General features: G+C 33.8%; 1 protein-coding gene across 1 annotated transcript in view; it reads right to left on the bottom strand.

The window, feature by feature from the left end:
- The window catches only part of htt (huntingtin), a 56,646-nt gene that overhangs the window by 19,628 nt on the left and 18,992 nt on the right, over window positions 1–18,026 (bottom strand). Inside the window, exons 12-20 of the mRNA XM_088243321.1 lie at window positions 17,263–17,543; window positions 15,306–15,488; window positions 13,159–13,409; window positions 10,681–10,833; window positions 8,766–9,717; window positions 6,431–6,639; window positions 4,370–4,588; window positions 3,616–3,804; window positions 2,241–2,374 (exon numbers count right to left, since the gene is read on the bottom strand). Coding sequence (XP_088099447.1) covers window positions 2,241–2,374; window positions 3,616–3,804; window positions 4,370–4,588; window positions 6,431–6,639; window positions 8,766–9,717; window positions 10,681–10,833; window positions 13,159–13,409; window positions 15,306–15,488; window positions 17,263–17,543 — 2,571 coding nt within the window. The remainder of the gene's footprint in view (window positions 1–2,240; window positions 2,375–3,615; window positions 3,805–4,369; window positions 4,589–6,430; window positions 6,640–8,765; window positions 9,718–10,680; window positions 10,834–13,158; window positions 13,410–15,305; window positions 15,489–17,262; window positions 17,544–18,026) is intronic.

Here is an 18,026-nt window from a genome sequence, read left to right on the forward strand (position 1 = left end):
AAAATTGTTACATCACAATTTTTTTGTTAGTTTAATTTTTATTTGTAAAGAATATTCACATTGAACATTTCAAATATTACTTATATTAATTTTATAAATTTTCAATGAGGAAGTTCAGTGTCTTTTTTTTATTTGTTAAAAGGCTATTAAACTAAGCCGAAATAAAATTATTTTTTTTTTACTTATCGTATTATCAGCGCGATATGATTTTTTTAAATTTTGTATTTCTGAAATAACTCCGCGTGTGACGTCAGAGGTTGTTCTATGACAGTTCTTCTGATTGGTTCGTTTACGGTAAGCCAACTGGATATCCTTCCCAACTCTCGCATCATTAGTTGGTTCATATGAACCAGTGACGTCAATCAAAGTAGTGCGTTTTTATTAAAATATTTTTTTATTTGTTTTCATACATTTTCAAGAAACTTTGCTGTACAATTAAATCCTCTAATTTTTACCGCACGCAAGAAAACATTTTTGTATCCAATTTCCCGTAGGGCTGAAGTTCCTCATTGTAGTTTATAAAGTAAAAAATATTTATAAGACACTCTTCATTACTCCACTGCCCGGGGCCCCGATTACAATGGGAAGTTAACAGAGTTATCTTCGACTGTCTATAAAGAAAAACCGATATTTGTGTATGAAAATGAGTATATTTGCATGAACATTTAAAGTATCTGCGTCGGTAACCTATAATTTAACATGTTTAGAAGAAAAATTGTATGCATATTCTACTTTTCATGCAGAAAACTTAATTTTACTTCGTAGATAAAATTGAAGATAAATGTTAACTTCCCATTGTAATCGGGGCCCTGCTAAGCCTAAAAGTCAATTTTTTCAGGCAGATAAGGATTTTTATCGTGAACTCGGCCATTTTAGAGAGTAAAAATTTTTATGTTCCTGATGGTTATCTCCGACAGCAACAGCACATACTGTTTTACCTCCCGGCTTCCAGAACCAACCTCCCTCTGGTTGTGCCGATTGGAAGAGCAGTCAGGCAGCTGAACATTATCACTTTGGAGATCAACATCTTTCACATCAGTGAAACTATGTTTAAGAGACAAATACTCTTGCTGTTGAAGAGGATTATACCTTAATAATGTAATAACCATTGTTCAAGGGTTCCTGGTTTGATATTTTGTCCCAATATAACGCTTTCAATATTTTGTTATTTGTAATGTTATTTTGGTACAGTAAATTCATTTGAATTTGCAAAGTTGTCGTTGTAACGTACGCGTTACCACGTGTGTGCGCTGGTTCGTCTGCCGCAGTCAGGCTTCCCAGCGTAAACGAGAAGCCGCCCTCCCAGACAGAGTCAAAGACAATGTCGGAAGGTAGGGGCACAGCTGCGCCGACCGCAAGTCAACCTCAATAGCCCTGAAAAGGACTTTTCACCCGATCCAAGTGGTGTAGAGAGGCGGAGGCAGTCAGCAGGCAGAGCGGAACAAAGAGCGAAGTGCAGGAGGAAACAGGGCGGAGAACTGAATGAAATACGTCTGAACTGTTCAGAGTTAGGAACTCAACTGATTTAATGATACAAATTACCAGCCTTATAAAGCGATTCGCGTCGGGCCCCGTGAGTCAGCCGTCCCACCCGCTCCGGCTGTCTGGGAGTGGTGGGGGTAGCTCACCCCCACCACTCGCTACATGCTGCCGGCTGCAGGTGGCGTAAATACGGGCGCCTAGCGCCCGTACGGGCTATTTCGTCGGCAGCCGCAACATGATTACAATTTTATTTTTAATATTATTTAAGATATTCTATGGCTATATTTTGCCCCGGTAATACTGAGGCCAGGCTCGAAAGTGAATAATTTATCTTTATTGGGAGCCTAGCGCTCAGTCCTACTTATACCGGGGATTCTAGCTAGTTATTTGATTATATTTTATTCAGTTACATATTTTATACTACGCATCCGGAACAGTCATCTTGCGTTTTTTTGCTTTTATAATAGATATTAGAAAGCCTTACATAATTACTAAGCCAACAAGTCATTTCTGCTTCTCACATATGAGATATTCTCTAGAATTTTTTTTTAAAAGTAAAAATAAAATAATCAGATTGGCAAAGCATAAAACAGTAATCTCATGTAATATTTGCAATTCATCATATACGTCTTTTACGCTTAGCGGGGCAGTGTACTAATAAATTATTTTCAATGTGAAACATTATAAAAAATGTCTTTCTGTGTTTTTATTTTGGTGTCATAAAACATAACCAACAAAAAATATTGACAAATTCAAACCTGCAGCATGACTGAGATATTCGATGCTAAGACTAGAGTAGTTGTATGTCGAGTCAGGGAAGAAATCCATTTCTATATTTGTGTCAGCGTGTAATCGCTCCAGCAGATTGCAGGCCAGAAGCGCGCTTTGCATCCTGTAGAAAAAACAGTTTTATTTTGTTAAAACCACTGTAACATGTTGTACTACTGTTATTTAGTTTTGTACTACTGCAACTCTACCTAGGCCGTAATTACAATGAAAAGTTAAGGACGTCATACCTTCACCATGACGGATTACGAAGATACACTACTGACCCTCTACCTTCAAATTTGTTGTACATCGATATGTACCAAAGCGAGGCGTACACCACGGTACACATATTTACGCATGAAAGTGACATACCTTCATTATGACGTCATTTATTGAAGATAAATACTCCCGAGCGATCACTAAAATACACTGCCGACCTTTTATCTTCAAATTTTTGAGGTTGGTACATCGGTATGTACAGAGAACTCTAGTACCCCCGGTACACATATCTACGCATTAAAAGTGAAAATAAATTGTTTCACCAAGCAATTATTGCTTTAACTATGGTTTTTATTAAATTTTTAATTGTATTGATGTGGGCATTTTTTTTAAATGCCTATTTGAAATACGAAAGAGAAATAAGTAAATTTTAAGGGCCAAATTAATTCTAACATAACTGTCAATTTTGAAACCGAACAGCTAGATGCAGAGATAATGTGGCTAGATGCTGACATATTAACATGTAGCAGCATCTAGCCGTTATTTTATCTTTGATATCTACTAAAAAGGTGGGCACTATAAAAAATAAATATAATTATATTTTTTCCTATCTTTCTGAAAGCATCTATCTACATATCGGAAAAATACCTCGGTAGATACATACAGACGAAAAGCTTAACTCATTATCTCGGGAACTGTCAAATGTCATTTAAAAATCATGTTCAAGCGAAGACATTTTGCTTTAACTGTCATTTATTTAAATTTTAAATCGTTTTGGAGTGGCTGGTTTTTATCACAGAAGCCTATTTAAAATACGAAAGAGAAATACTAATACTAATTTCAACTAAGCATTTAATGTGGAGTAAATTTTCGGGGCTTACCTATTGGTTTAATTCGACCATATGATACCTGAGATGATGTAATAAACACACGTAAATACAGATCGGTAGAGCATACCAAGGTAGATAGAGATAGTAGGAAATTTAAGTTTACCGTCTCGGTATGTACCGATGAAGATAGCGTTTGCAATTGCGGCCCTGAACTGGCTCATATTTAATTCTCTATGGACATTTTAACCAGTTAAAATCTCGAAGATGGTTTAAGATATGAGAATATTTTATGCTATAAAATTTGGTAAACAATTACCGATCAGGGTTGGAGTTGTGAAGATAATGTCTCTCTCTTTCCCCAGTGCACTGAACAGTATTGGATGAAAGTAACAACTGCATGATTCCTCGCATGGCCCAGTGGGTACCGTTCCCATATAATGCGCCGAGGAAACTCATCCATATCTCTTCGAATCTCTTTTTGTTGGTCCACCCAATGAGATTTACCCTACAAAAAATTGCAAAAAACAAATTAGGAATATTTAACATAACAGACATTTTGCCTATAGTAAATTTTTATGCATTAAAAAATATACTGTTCTAATAATGTCCGCCACCTCATGGTCAAATGGTCGGCATGTTCACCTACCATGAAGATCACTCCGCTCTGCCACAACTTGATTCTCATTTTCTAATAGTAATTATTTACAACTTGTTGAAAATGGCCACCAAAATTGGAATATTTGGGTAAATCATAAGAACCCAAATGTTTCCTTTTATTGATTGATTTGGTGTTTATTTTGTAACGACATTCGTTTGAAAATGCCCTAGCAAGGCGAAACAATTGTCACGAAGTTTTTATTTTTATATTTGTAAAATTAAAATAAAGTGTTCAGTAGACTCAAATCAGTGTTTGATTCCTAATACTATAAGTTTCCTTTTATTATTATTTTTTAATGTCTTTCATTTACATTTTCTGTATTTAAAATACAGTGAATTAGATGTACACGCATCAGCTGCCAGTAATAATAATATTATATTTTTTTATTGATTTAAAATATCATAAATTATACCTGAATAGAAATTGCTCTAGAACATCCATATCTTGTAGAGAATTGATTGGAATGGCTATTTCTCTCTTTAGCATTCTCTCAAATGTTCTATCAGATCTGCTTCCAGAATGCCCCTCATTTTGGAGATCACAAATAGTCGGTTTGGCAACATCTTCAAATACTTCAGTTTCGCACCATGCCAGTGGGGGGACCAAGGTAAACGCGTTTGCGAATTCACATCTGTAAAAACAAAATCAAGACGAGAGAAAACTTTTAGAGCGCTTTAATAAGTTGCCTAAAATGTGTCAACAGAATGTAGTCGTGTACTTAAAAATTTTGCAACCTCTCTTATGCAAGATCTTAACAAATAGAGCAAGTATAAAAACCTCTCAAATTTCCAATCCAACCGTAGATTGAAAAAGAGATCGATCCGGGGAAGACAATCAAGTTTAAAATTTTGGCGAAGAGAAGCGATTAAAATTTTGGCTCAGCAATGTCTGTGAACTTTTTTATTGTCAGCTTATTGTTATCAAAAATTACAGGTCCCATAGTGATTGATGAAAAGAGAACCTTTTCAATACCCATTCACCGCTCTAATTTTTTTGCCTCCTCTTTCACAGTAGTAGCTGCTGGATTATGGAATAATCTACCCACTAATGTAAAAGACACCCCTTTTTTATTTACATTCAAATCACATATGAAATGTCACTTCCAGAATATTTTAGTTTTCCTTTCTCCTCCCTCTTTCCTTCCCTTTTTACCCCCTCCTCTCTTCATGGTATAGTGTAGATATTTAGTAAATTTTTATTTCTTCAAAAATATATTTCTAGCAATATTTTGTTTAATAATTAAAATATTACAACATACCAACAATATGTCCATATACCTCTGATTTTCGCAAATTGAACATTAACATAAAATAATTTAATTTTCCATTAAATGAACAGTTTAAAAATTGACATTGCTAGTCGTGCTACAATAATGTGGAGATATCCAAATTTTCTTCATACATTAAACAAATGCCGCCATTTTTATTTTATTTTATCAATACTTATTTGATTATTTTTCATATTTCTAGGCACTTTTTTAGCTATTTAATTTATAACTAGGGTAGGGCGGATATCCATATTTATTGATTGCAACTTTTTAGTACTTGAATCACCTTAATTTTATAATATTTTAACTAAAAATTCGCTCTCATAAAATCACAAGCAACTTCCAAATGTATGAGGCGACCATGTTGTTTTTGAAGAAATTCTAGCGTGTGATTGGCTGATTGTGAGATTTCTAATTATGCTTCACCAACTCAATGGAGAATGCTAGGTTTGCGGTGTCAAGAATAATTTTAATTTGTTTTTGTAAGATTTAGAGACAGTTTCGAATTACGCTATTATTTAGGTAGGTAGGTTTATATGTATAGTTTATTTTTACATCAATAACTCACTTTCCATTTTTGGTGGAGATTTCTAAGTTTGCTTCTAATACCCACATGTATATTAAGTATTTCAAACAAACAAATCATCACGCCGTTTCTCCGTAGGGGTAGGCAGAGAGGATAGAACTATATATATATATATCACTCTATCTTTGCATACATACCTCGCTTCCTCTACATCTTCTCATGCACACACGTCGATTATTCCTACTCTTGACATGTCCATCTTCAAGTATTTGATGGACTTGATCGTGCCATGTATTTTTCGGTCTTCCCCCTTTTCTGCGCTCATCAACATTCGCATCGTAGATCCTTTTAGCCGTTCTTTTGCTGTCCATTCACTCTACATGTCCAAACCAACGCAGCACCTCTTTCTTGATTCTGTCGATAATGCATGTCTTAGCCTTACACAGTTTACGGATCGCGACATTTGTGCACCTATCATACATCGTTTTACCACACATTCGCCTGAGGGATCGCATTTCGACAGCATTTAACTTTCATCATCATTTTTCCAATTCAGTATTTAAATAAATAAATTATCCCAATAAACGGATTGCACTTTATTAGAAAATACTGTGGAAATTTAGTTTCATTGATATTATGTAATATAAAAGACTTATAACGCATAGAACCAAAATACATACCTGCACAAAGCAATGAGAAGTTTCTCTACTGAATTCTGCATCTTATGAGACATGAAGGGGCTGGCTCTAACAGTAAGTTTATTATACACATTATCTTCCCAGAACTTTATCAGAGTTAGGAACTTGTCACATACGGAGGCCAGCTCTCCCCAATTGCTTCCCGAATCTTTCGGTGTAGCGAGATTGACGAAATTTAATGGCAAGGTATCCTGGAAAATAAATACACAGGTGGATTTAAAACCCTCCAAAAGAAAAATACAATGTTGTTAATACGTGGCATAATAACTCAGGATATTGTTGTCAGTATCTAAAAGACTGAATATTTACAAAGTTCCAACTTTAGTTAACTCATTTTCATTCTTTTTTTTTAGAATTAATTACATGTTTAGTGTAATAGTTATGATTTTATTTTATGTTATTTTCTATAATGATTTGTGTACTTTTAACTGTATAATGTAAGAGCCCTCTGGACGTTTATTAAATAAATAAATAAAAAGCTTTTATTTCATTTACTTTAAAAAACAAGATAATTTTTTGAAAACCTACATAAGAAGCTAAATTCTTTGAAATAATGACTAGTTGTTTTTAGAATTTAAAAAAATATTGTTCTGGACCAGGGCTGCTATTCTAAATCCTCCTCTTCTATTCTACCCCTTAGAGAGTGGTTAATTCGGGGATTTATTTGTTTGCATGTGACTACACTTTGCTTCATATAACCACATTAATGATTCAACGTCAAATAAATACAACACGTGAAACCAAACATGATGTTTTTTGTTTAGAAAATTATTGCGACCTTAAGCATTACCCAAAACACTTAATTAGGTTGAATTGACCAAACCGCATTAGTTTTTTTTCCGCTTTTTATACATTTTTATACATCATTTGACGTTTAATCATCAGTGTGGCCATATATGAAGTAAAGTATAGTCGCGTGCAAAAAATAAAAATCCCCAAATTAACCACTCTCAAAAGATACAGGAAATATCATCCCAGTTGTATAAAAAAAAGTGAAGACAATTTAAAGTTAAGGTGAAATATTAAAATACAATTTATTAATTAAAGTACGCTTCCACTAATTCATTTGACCAATTAGCGCTTTTTGAAGATGCCCGCTACTGAATGAAAGCGCTGATTGGTTAAATAATTGTTGTTTTCATAAAAATGGACAAAATGGGTTGCAAAAAAAGCTGTCTAAATGAACATTATTATTATTATTATTACAATATTTTGAGTTTTTCCAAATGTTTGTAGTCCTTGTAAATGCCTAAACTTCTTTCTATATTCCCTTCTCTAAAAGTTCTCCATCCCCGTTGTAATTTGTTAATAATTATTATTATTGTTATTAGTTATAGGCAGACAGCCTTTCCTGGTGTTCCTATATCACGTGTACTGCTTTTTCTCAGCATTCCTCCTATGTATATTATGTTTACCCATTTTGAAAATTAATAATGTAACAATTATTTCACTTTAATTCAACTTTTTTCAAGCTGTTCGTCGACATAAAATGAACCAAAAAATAGCACTGATACAAATTTATTATATTTGTTGCCCTTAAATACATTAAACTTATTTTTATTTTCATAAATAATACACTCATTTATAATCGGGTTGTGGTCCCGTGGCTAGTGTCTCGGACTCACGGCTCAAAGGTCCGTGGTTCGAATCCCACTCTACTCCAACTTGATTCCCATTTTCTAATAGTGAGTTATTTACTACTCGTTTAAAATGGCCCTCAAAATTAAATATTTAGGTAAATCATAAGAAGTAAATGTTTATTTTTATAAATAAAAAAAAGAAACACAGCTTAAAATTAAAAGAAAATCGGCCAACCTTACTCATTAGATTTCCTTATACCAAAAAATAACTATACCCGGTGTAACTGTTTATACCTGGTACAAGAAAAAGGTTACTGATAAAAATATTTATGACCTAGTATTTAAGTAAGAATTTTTGCCATACCATCCTTATTCTATGACTATGCCTAGGCGTAATTTTTGACCAGGTTTATAAGTAAGGCCCCATATTTTATCATTTAAAGAAAAAAAGTATCAGAAAATTCCAACGCCAAATTAAACTACAATAAAATGCAAAAATGATTACGAAAACTAGAACTAATTTAGTTGAAAATTAAATCCAAGAAACTAATGTCACTTGCAAAATGTTTAATTTGGAGATGATAAAAAAAAAACAATTAGGCTATTCTATCATAAGTAATGAATTGCATAGAATGCAATACTAATGAACTTAATGCCATGCAATTTGATAGGACTTTAATTAAGTGATTATATGTAAAACAATAAATAAAATAATCAAAAAGTGACAATGAACATACCTTCACTGAGTGCCTCACATATGTGTATAGACAATTAATAGCGGAATGTATTCTCGATGAATTTGTTTCTACGTTCAATATTTTCCAAACTGCTGGCAAATCAAAACACTTAGAAGCATTCAGAATGCAAACGTCCAATGTGATATCGAAATTGTGTTGAAAATTTTTGAACCCCATACTCTTCAGCGAGCTCTCACACTCGGTCGGCAAATCATTTTCAAACAGCTTTATCAGATACAGAGTGTACTGGAGAGAGATGACAGTGAAAGACATTAGATTCTTCGCTAAAGTCTTCGGAAGGAAAAGATCGAAGACCTTATTCTTGACGGAACTTTCCAGATTGCTCAGCTTGTTTTTCAGTTTGGCGTACGACTGCAAATACGATGACAAGATATTCTGAGCTTCCATCAGTTCCTCGTTGAACATTTTGTCTCGGAAAACTTGAAAACATCTCCTCGTGTATTTGTCCATTGTGTGATTATCTGAAAAATTTCCAGTTTCGAATTGACTCAGCGGTCTGCTTTGTCTTGGAAATAAACTGACAATCGTTTGAATCAGTCTTTCAAAGTTCGCTAATGAAACGGTTAGTAATGGCTCAAACTCGGGTACTATTAATGGATCCATTTCTTCTCGTTTTATTTCCTCATTTTTCTGTACCGAAACATAAAACTTCGAAGAGTTTTCGGATATGTTTGAACTAAATGCGTACGTTGAATTTTTTTGGTTTGCGTTGTTCAATTTCTTTGCTTTTTCTTCCCATTTTGACGATTCTTCGAGGATTTTTTTTATGTAGTTTTCTGTACCAAATGGCAACAGTTTTGTTAAAATTTGGCAATCGAATTCAGCGCAGTTAATTATTGAATACAGTTGGTCTAAATTCAAATTGTTTAGGAGTTTCGCAAGGCTGGCATACTTTCCGAAAATGTGACGTTCGTTTGAGTTTTTGTAGCATCTAGAGAAACAAAATAAAACATCTTTAGCAAAAAGAGTAAAGGAAAAAAATTATGAAGGCATTTTAGAATCCTGTACTGTATTTACATTACATTCTTAACAAATCATTTATTTCGTCAATTAATTAAAACAATTTATTATATTTAAATTTATTTCAACAGAGAGGGAAAAAGTTTTCGAGAAGAAATTTGGAAGTCTAGGCATTTACAGGGCTTATGACCTGTCATTGGCTGGTTTAAGTGGCCACTTTACACAAAAGTCAACAGATGGAAGAGTTGAGGAAATGTGGATGTTCAAACATGGGCAGAATGGTGAATGTTACACAGTGTGTAAAGTGGCCACTTAAACCAGCCAATGACAGGTCATAAGCCCTGTAAATGCCTAGACTTCCAAATTTCTTCTCGAAAACTTTTTCCCTCTCTGTTGAAATAAATTTTAATATGAACAACTCCCTAGGGAGGAAATCCAGCCAGTCTGCAAGCATTTGGACATAATCAAACATTGTTCAATTTATAATAGTTTATGACTTCAATTTTTTTTAAATTGTTTGATGTGTGCTCTATCTGTTACTAAATAAGCAATGTTTGAAATGGGTAATAATTACAATTTATAGTTGTAAAATACATACTTATTGAAATGCATTGAAGGTTATGGACCCAAATTAACTGTAATAATAATAATAATGGCTTATTAACATAACAGCTTGCCCACCACATACCGCACACCGCACACCGCACCTGGGGACATGAGTCTCCTTGGCGGTGCCCACATACACGGAAAATTTGCTGCCCGAAGCGGTGTTTTTAAGATGCGCAACAGCCGGTATGTTTTAAAAACTCGGGGGGCTCTAGAAAATTTTTCATACTCAAAATAGGCGGTGAGTGAAAAAAGTTAAACCTATGATTTGAGGGACAAAAAGAAATAAAAATGTAAGAAATAATTTTTCAAATTACATCATTCCTACCTGTTTTTTATCTGATTCACAAGCCAATTATTGTCGATGGATGTTGTCTTCACATACTGCGCATTTATTGGTCGATCCTGAGATAAATCCAGGGGCGATAAATCAAAAAATGTTGATGCGAGCATATTCACTTTCTGTATTAATTCTGGGTGCCTAAAAATATTTATTTAACTTTCAGTGCTGCAGATCAGCGTTCATTTGATATTTAATTACCCACTAAGTCTTGGGACTTTTCGGTGGGACGCTTTTTTTAATACAGGTTTGTTGTTTTTTTTTTTTTTTTTACAATAAACATAAGTGATAAAACAGAGTATTAAAAAAATAAAACATAATTACATAGCAATGAAATACATATTAATAGTAAAAATAGTAAACAAAAAAATCCCACAAAGGCATGGCCTGTTCGTGGGTATACAAGAAAATGTTAATGAATTTTTGCTCCTATAATAAATAATGGACAGTTATAATTTTTGTGTAACATAAGAAAGAAAATGTAAAAGATTACATGGATTTTTTTTTAATAGTAATTAATTTACACACACATATAAAATACATTTACTCAAAGATACTAAGGAGGTAATTTTTCAGTTATTTTTTTTCATTTGAAGATCTTCCGTGTGAATAATGATTTTTGGAAGATTATTGAACAACCTTGGAATAATGCAATTTATGTTTGTTCTCCGAAGTAATTTGTAATTTGGGGAAAAACCAGGGAACCCTCAGTTTTTCATCTAGTGCTGTGAGTGTGCAAAACTCTTTTTTTATATTCCAGATTGACAATTGTAATCTACAACCAATTTAAAGTCGCAAAGTTATTTTACCGGCAGGACATAATCAAAATGCCCATTGGGCGTATATATAAATAAATAAATCTAAAATAATGAGGTCATACATTTTAACACATGCAATCTATAAAATATAACAAACATTTTGAACAAGTTATAAATGAGACAGACATCTAGTCTTTTGGTAGTGTATCAGATTCAGATGCAGGAGGTCCAAGGTTCCCAATTTTTCTTTATCTACACTTATTTATGGCTACCTAGGGGCCATTACAATCGGAAGATAAAAAAGTCTTATCTTTTTTTTAATTGAATCGGCATTCACTTCGTAACACTTCATTATAAATTATTATGAAAATAAAACTTTGTTATCAGTGTTACACAATTTTATTCTTTTACAAGAACACAACTATAGTTTCGGGAGAGCACTCCTCCCATCGACGGGTGATATAAAAAAAGAGTTTTTATATGATGGTAAATTGAAGTAGTTTAAGATGAATTCTCCCGAGCGATTACAAGGATACAATATTGACCCTATGTCTTCAAGTTTTGAGGTAACTACGTGTGATCAAGCGAGTACTTTTTGCTTTAATTGAGATTAATTTTATTTTTAAATCGTTCCGAGGTGGATACTTTTTACACAGAAGCCTATTTAAAATATGAAAGAGAAATAAGTCCATTTTAACTGATCCTTAAGCACTGAGTAAAGTTTGACAGTTAAGGAAGCAGTGACAGCACCATCTAGCGGTTGAGATTTGAAAATCTGAGGTAATTACCGCGCATGTGTCAGATCATTAATTTGATTTTTGATATGACATAATGAGCATGCGCCGTAAGATGCAACGACAACACTGCAGAAGAAATGTTGCTGCTGTAAAAAATATTTTTAAAATTCATCAATATCCATTTCATCTGAAATGTTGCCACAATGAAATATTTTAATTTTTTTAAATTCAGATAATAAATATATATATTATTACTAAATACAATTTTTATATTAATTAAATACATATATTTACATTAACGTTTCCTATTACGTAAAAGAAGAAAAACAATTATTGTGTACATAACGGGGAGTGACGTCTTACAATAGTTTATTTTATTTTTAATTATTAATATTTTTAGGATAACATAAAAATTACAAAAAAAATTATTATAAACGGTGTTTTTAATCAGTGTTACACAAAGAAGAATTATAAATGTAACTTTTCACTTCTTTCTTAAATGTATTGTATTTCTGACTGTACTTTTTATTTTCTTTGTTCATTTCGTTAAAGAAAAATATTCCTCTGTAAGTATAATGATGTTGTGCTGTAGTTGATTTTAATTTGGGAATTAAGATATTACCACCTGTTCTAGGTCGCGCACTTACATTTTGTGACCTAGAAACACTACTATTTATTTTGTATTTATGTATTTGAAACAAACAATTCTTTTTATATAACAATTTTATATCTAAAACCTTTAATTTGAATAATTGAACAGTGGGAAAAGTAGACGGATTTTTAAAAATAACTTTAATAATTAATATTAATATTTTTATTTTCGGTAGCCATATCTTCCTCAAAACACGTTTCGACATGTCGGTAGAGCTGGCTGCGTAATACCTCAGTAGAGATAGAGAGAAAATTTAAGCTCGTTTCAGCACGAAATTCTAAACTTATCAATGTTGTACCAAAATATCCTTCATTCCAACCTCAAAACAACTTGATCTTTCTTCATCATCTCCAGCGCGATCTGCAGATCCTCCTTCGTCAGCATGAGGTGTACGTCCTCGGGAGCCAGGCCCAGCAGGTACTTGCACCGTTCCCGGGCCAGCCGGGCGAGGGGGGTGGCCGTGGGAGGGTGGAGGGAGCCGAGTACGCGACAGATGAACAGAAGAAGGGAGCCGGCCTGAGTAGGAAATGTTCCGGAAAGTATCCGACATACTTTGATGCCGAATGTGCCCTGAAAATTAAATTCTATTAAATGATAGACAAAATAGCCTTTCTTCCTCGGAGAAATAATGCGTCAACCTATAGAGAAGCCCTATCACTATGTTGCATAGAACGCAAGCAATGTTGGTTGGCAACAAATTTGTGGCCATTTTGTTTTGTTTGACAACATAGGCATAACGGTTCTATCGGATGCTTTTGTCGCTGTGCTTGGCTTTGTTTGTAAATAACTTGGATATTTACGTTATAATTAATAAAAATTGACAATGGTGAATGAGGAACTTCAGCCCTACAGGAAATTGGATACAAAAATGTTTTCTTACGCGGGGTAAAAATTAGAGCATTAAATTGTGGGGCAAACTTTCTTGAAAATGTACAGAAAAAATAATAAAAAATATTTTGATAAAAACGCACTACTTTAAATGACGTCCTTGGTTCATGAGAATCAACCTATGATCTGAGAGCTATGGAAGATTTCCGGTCTGCTTGTCACTTCTGGACCAATGGGAAGACCAGTGGGAAGAATAAGCGGAAATGAACCTCTGACGTTACACGCGGAGTTATTTCAGAAATACAAAACTTTGAAAAATCGTAGTGCCAATAATACGATATATAAAAATTTTAAAAAATTAATTTTTATCTTAGTTTAACAGTCTATTAACAAATATTTTTTTTTTTTAAAACCACTGAACTTCCTCATTGCAGTATGTTTGGTTACAACAGTAGGAGCGTCAAAAGTGTTAAAACAGTCAGTTTTCACAGGTAATTGATTTTGAATATTTTCCTATGATTTACGTTGATTTTTGGCATTTATTGTCCCGACACGTGTATTATGTTACTAGAAAACTTTTCTTTTAACAACATATTTACTTTAGATACTATTCTTTCTCAATTTAGGGGATAAATTTGAGAATTAAAGTATGTTTACTGTTGATAATGATAGTTGATTACGGGCAATATGTCAGGGCCGCACCAGGCATCCATATAATGTTTGAGTCTTTATCGAGTAGAGGTCGATTAAAATTTTACTCGAAAATAGCAACGTTAACCTTGAAATCGCATCTAAAATGACGTGTCCAAATTTCAGGCCGCTATGACTCGCCGTTTCGGAGATGTGATGGACAAACAAAAAAAACTCAACACAGGATTTTGGTTCCATGGAGTTGGGATTTATGTCTCAATAAATGTAACATAAGTATATTGAGAATAAAATGAATAAATAAATTTAAAAATAAACACAAACATGCATTTTCAGTTTAATAAAATAAATATAGGCGAATTATAGAAAAATAAATTAGAATAACCCTACAATAATAAATACACAGGTTCACATTTAAAAGTATTTACAATGAAAATTAATATCTATTTGGCAATTCTCGACCTGAGAACTAATGAAAATTGGACCTCGGATTAAACAACTCTGTGGTGGACATTTGACCAACATTATCTTTAAAACATCAAATATTATTACATTACATGAATACATGATATAAAATATATCCGTTTTATGTAAAATAAAATTTTAAAAAAATTTCCGTTTAATGTAAAATTTGTTTCATATTTTAAGTTTAAAGTTCATTAATTCAATTACCCATATTAAATGACCCTTTACTTATCTACTCTGTTGTGTCAATCAATATTTCCACGTGCACAATAAAATTTCAGAGAAACTAACAGATTGTTTTTGTTTTACCTTACATTCGTGTTATGATTATATTTTTTCCCATTGTGCAACATTACGGGGCGACGTTACGAATGCGCGCGGCGAAAGTAGGGCAAAGTGAGGGGTTTTTTGAACACAGTCTGATGTATTCAAATATGATTCTACAATCCTTCTGGACTATTCTTAATTCTATGATCTTGGCAGTGTCTGCAATATTACAGTTCTGTAATGTATGTAATAGTTTACCTGAAGACATTGGTGGCACCTCGCCGCAATTGCCTGCAGCATGAGGCCTGAGGCACTAGGATTGTTGTTGACCTTGTCGATGAGTTCCTTCACAATGCCCTCTGTACTAAAGCGCACTAAAATATGAATCCTGTTGATGAGAAGCCAGGTCAGATAGATCACATCTTCTAATTCATTGTCCACCTAAAAAAAAAAACATTTCTACAATGACAATTCATCACAGGTCAAATTTAAATACAGATGTGATATTTATTCATTTTATTTAGTAAACATACAGTCAGTCAATGAGGAAGTTCAGTGGTTTTATTATATATTTTTTTTTAATTTGTTAATGGACTATTAAACTAAGCCTAAAAAAATATTAGGTTGGGGAAAAGTAGTAATTTCGTATTTCGCGCCTTTTTTTTAAACTAAGTACAGTAAAACCCCTGTTTTACGATTTTCAAGGGAGCAGCAAAAAAGTGTTAAACTGAGGAAAACGCTAAAGTGAGAAAATGAAAAACTGAAGAAAAATTGTAAAAACTATCATTATTGGGGATTATTCATATTTACCTATGATTTCATTTTAAAAATGTATTTTTTCAATCAATACCACAATGTATTTTCTTTTTTCGAATTTGCATAAAATGCATACAATGATTTTTTCCCTAAATTTTGGGAAATTTTGTTTATATAATATCACTTTTTTTAGTATGGTACCACAGAATTTCAACTGTCATTTACATCGCGGCAAAACTGTTTCACACTTTTATGATAACTGTTTAAACAATCTTCTTTCCAAATTATGTTTATAACTTCAAATAATATATCTATTGCCAAATTTGTATACTTTCTGCATCGTAATTTATTGATGTAAAGACTTTATTCTTCCTAAACATGCGTCAACCGCATGTCACAATTTAGTAAAATGTCAAAATAGACACTTAAACGAAATAGTCAATTACACTGAACCTACATTGAATTTAGTTTGAGACAACAATTTACACATTTTTTAATTTATCATTAATTTAATCACCATTTTGGGCAAATGCGGCGGCACGCGGCTCGGCGTCTTTTGACAGATCGAATGAGTTGAGAAAAATTTTCAACGTAAAACCGGGGTTATGAAAAACGTTAATTGGAGGAATATTCTAATTTAACTTAAAGTCATGACCTTTACCTTACTGTCCTAAAAACACCCGCGCGTTACGGCGCTGTGTAGACATTAAAAAATAAAAGATTTCAAGGAAAGAAAATGGAGTATTTATAGGGAATGGCTTTAATTAACCATAATTTAATTCAAAGATGATAATATTTGAAATCTAACTGCTGAAAACATGAAAAAACCATTGGGTACTGCTAACGACTCGGGCGAAACGTGCACCCGCGCCAACTTCCCGAGAGCTACTAAGTAGCTAGTACTAGACTACGTGACTGGACATATAGTGGACGCGTAACGCTAGGTGTTATTGGTATACTGTGAGTATACTTTTGATAATATTTGTAATTTATCCCAGATTTCCGATAAAATGCTTTTTTTGTGCCTAATAAGTACTTATTATTTAATAAAAAAATATTTCAGTCGATACGTAAATGTGTAATGGAGGAATACTAAAAATCTAAACCCAATATTTATCATATTTATAAAGATATTATAGTTATTAGACGCAATGTGTACTAGGTTCACATAACCGGGGAGGGAGGGGTAAAATTGATTAGATGATTTGCAAGAAATTGTTATTGCGAAGACACCTCATATGTTCTTTAACAATATTTCTCATTTCAAAATTCATTTGAATATCAAAATTGCTTGATGTTTTTCCAACCTTGGTTCAATTGGTGTCCTGACGAAGAGACGAGTACATCTCGAAACAGGTAAACATAGAAAAGTCGGTAAGTGGTTATATACAAATATTTAATAACATTTGATAAAATGTTTGAACACCAAGTTAATGCTTCAAATATTAATAACACTTACAAAGTATTCACAGAGTCCCAGGAAGCACCCGATCTGCAGAATCTCTCCGCCCTGGTCCTGCAAGAGCCTGGGGGGAGAGGCCAGTAGGGCGAGGCGGGCCCTCAGCTGGGCCCAGTGGGCGGCCAGCAGGGGACGCGCCCAGCCCAGCCGGCCGCACACGGCCCCCAGCCTCTTGAGGGGGAGGTTCTCCTCGGGACTGTAAAGGCCGGTGTTGAGGCCGCTCTGCTCGCTCTGCAGAACGCTCCGGGCGGTCTTAGCCAGCAAAGGGAATTGGCAACCATCTGAAATTTATTCATCAATCATTTACGGAGCTCTTGAACATAGGTCTTTTGAAAGATGACTAAATATGATAGCACAGCAGCTATAAATTCAATTTTTATACACGCAAACATAAAAACTGTTCTGTTAATATATTTGTAGGATAACATTGTTGGGGGTTGGAGTTCCTACCCCAGTTAGAGATTGACAGAGAAGACACGAGGTTGTCGTTTAATGCGTATTTATTACTTGTCGAATAAGATACAGCACTTGGTTCTGTAGCACGAGCGTAGCGGCGATGATGGGTTGAAGAGACTGCACTTGTACTACATGCTGGAACTAAATGACATCGTCGAGCTGGATTGAAGTGAACTGAACTTGTTGGGCTGACTGACTGAACGGGCTGACTAACTGGCGTTGCGTTCTATGATCTCTTTATAGACAACGTTCCTTTGTAGTTCATTTCTTCATGGTGGGGACGATGTGAACGTACTGCAGAACAATGC

The sequence above is a fragment of the Micrasema longulum genome, unplaced genomic scaffold (genome assembly GCF_059751315.1).
Source record: "Micrasema longulum isolate JH-2025_06_02 unplaced genomic scaffold, ASM5975131v1 h1tg000205l, whole genome shotgun sequence".
Classification (NCBI taxonomy): Eukaryota; Metazoa; Arthropoda; class Insecta; order Trichoptera; family Brachycentridae; genus Micrasema; species Micrasema longulum.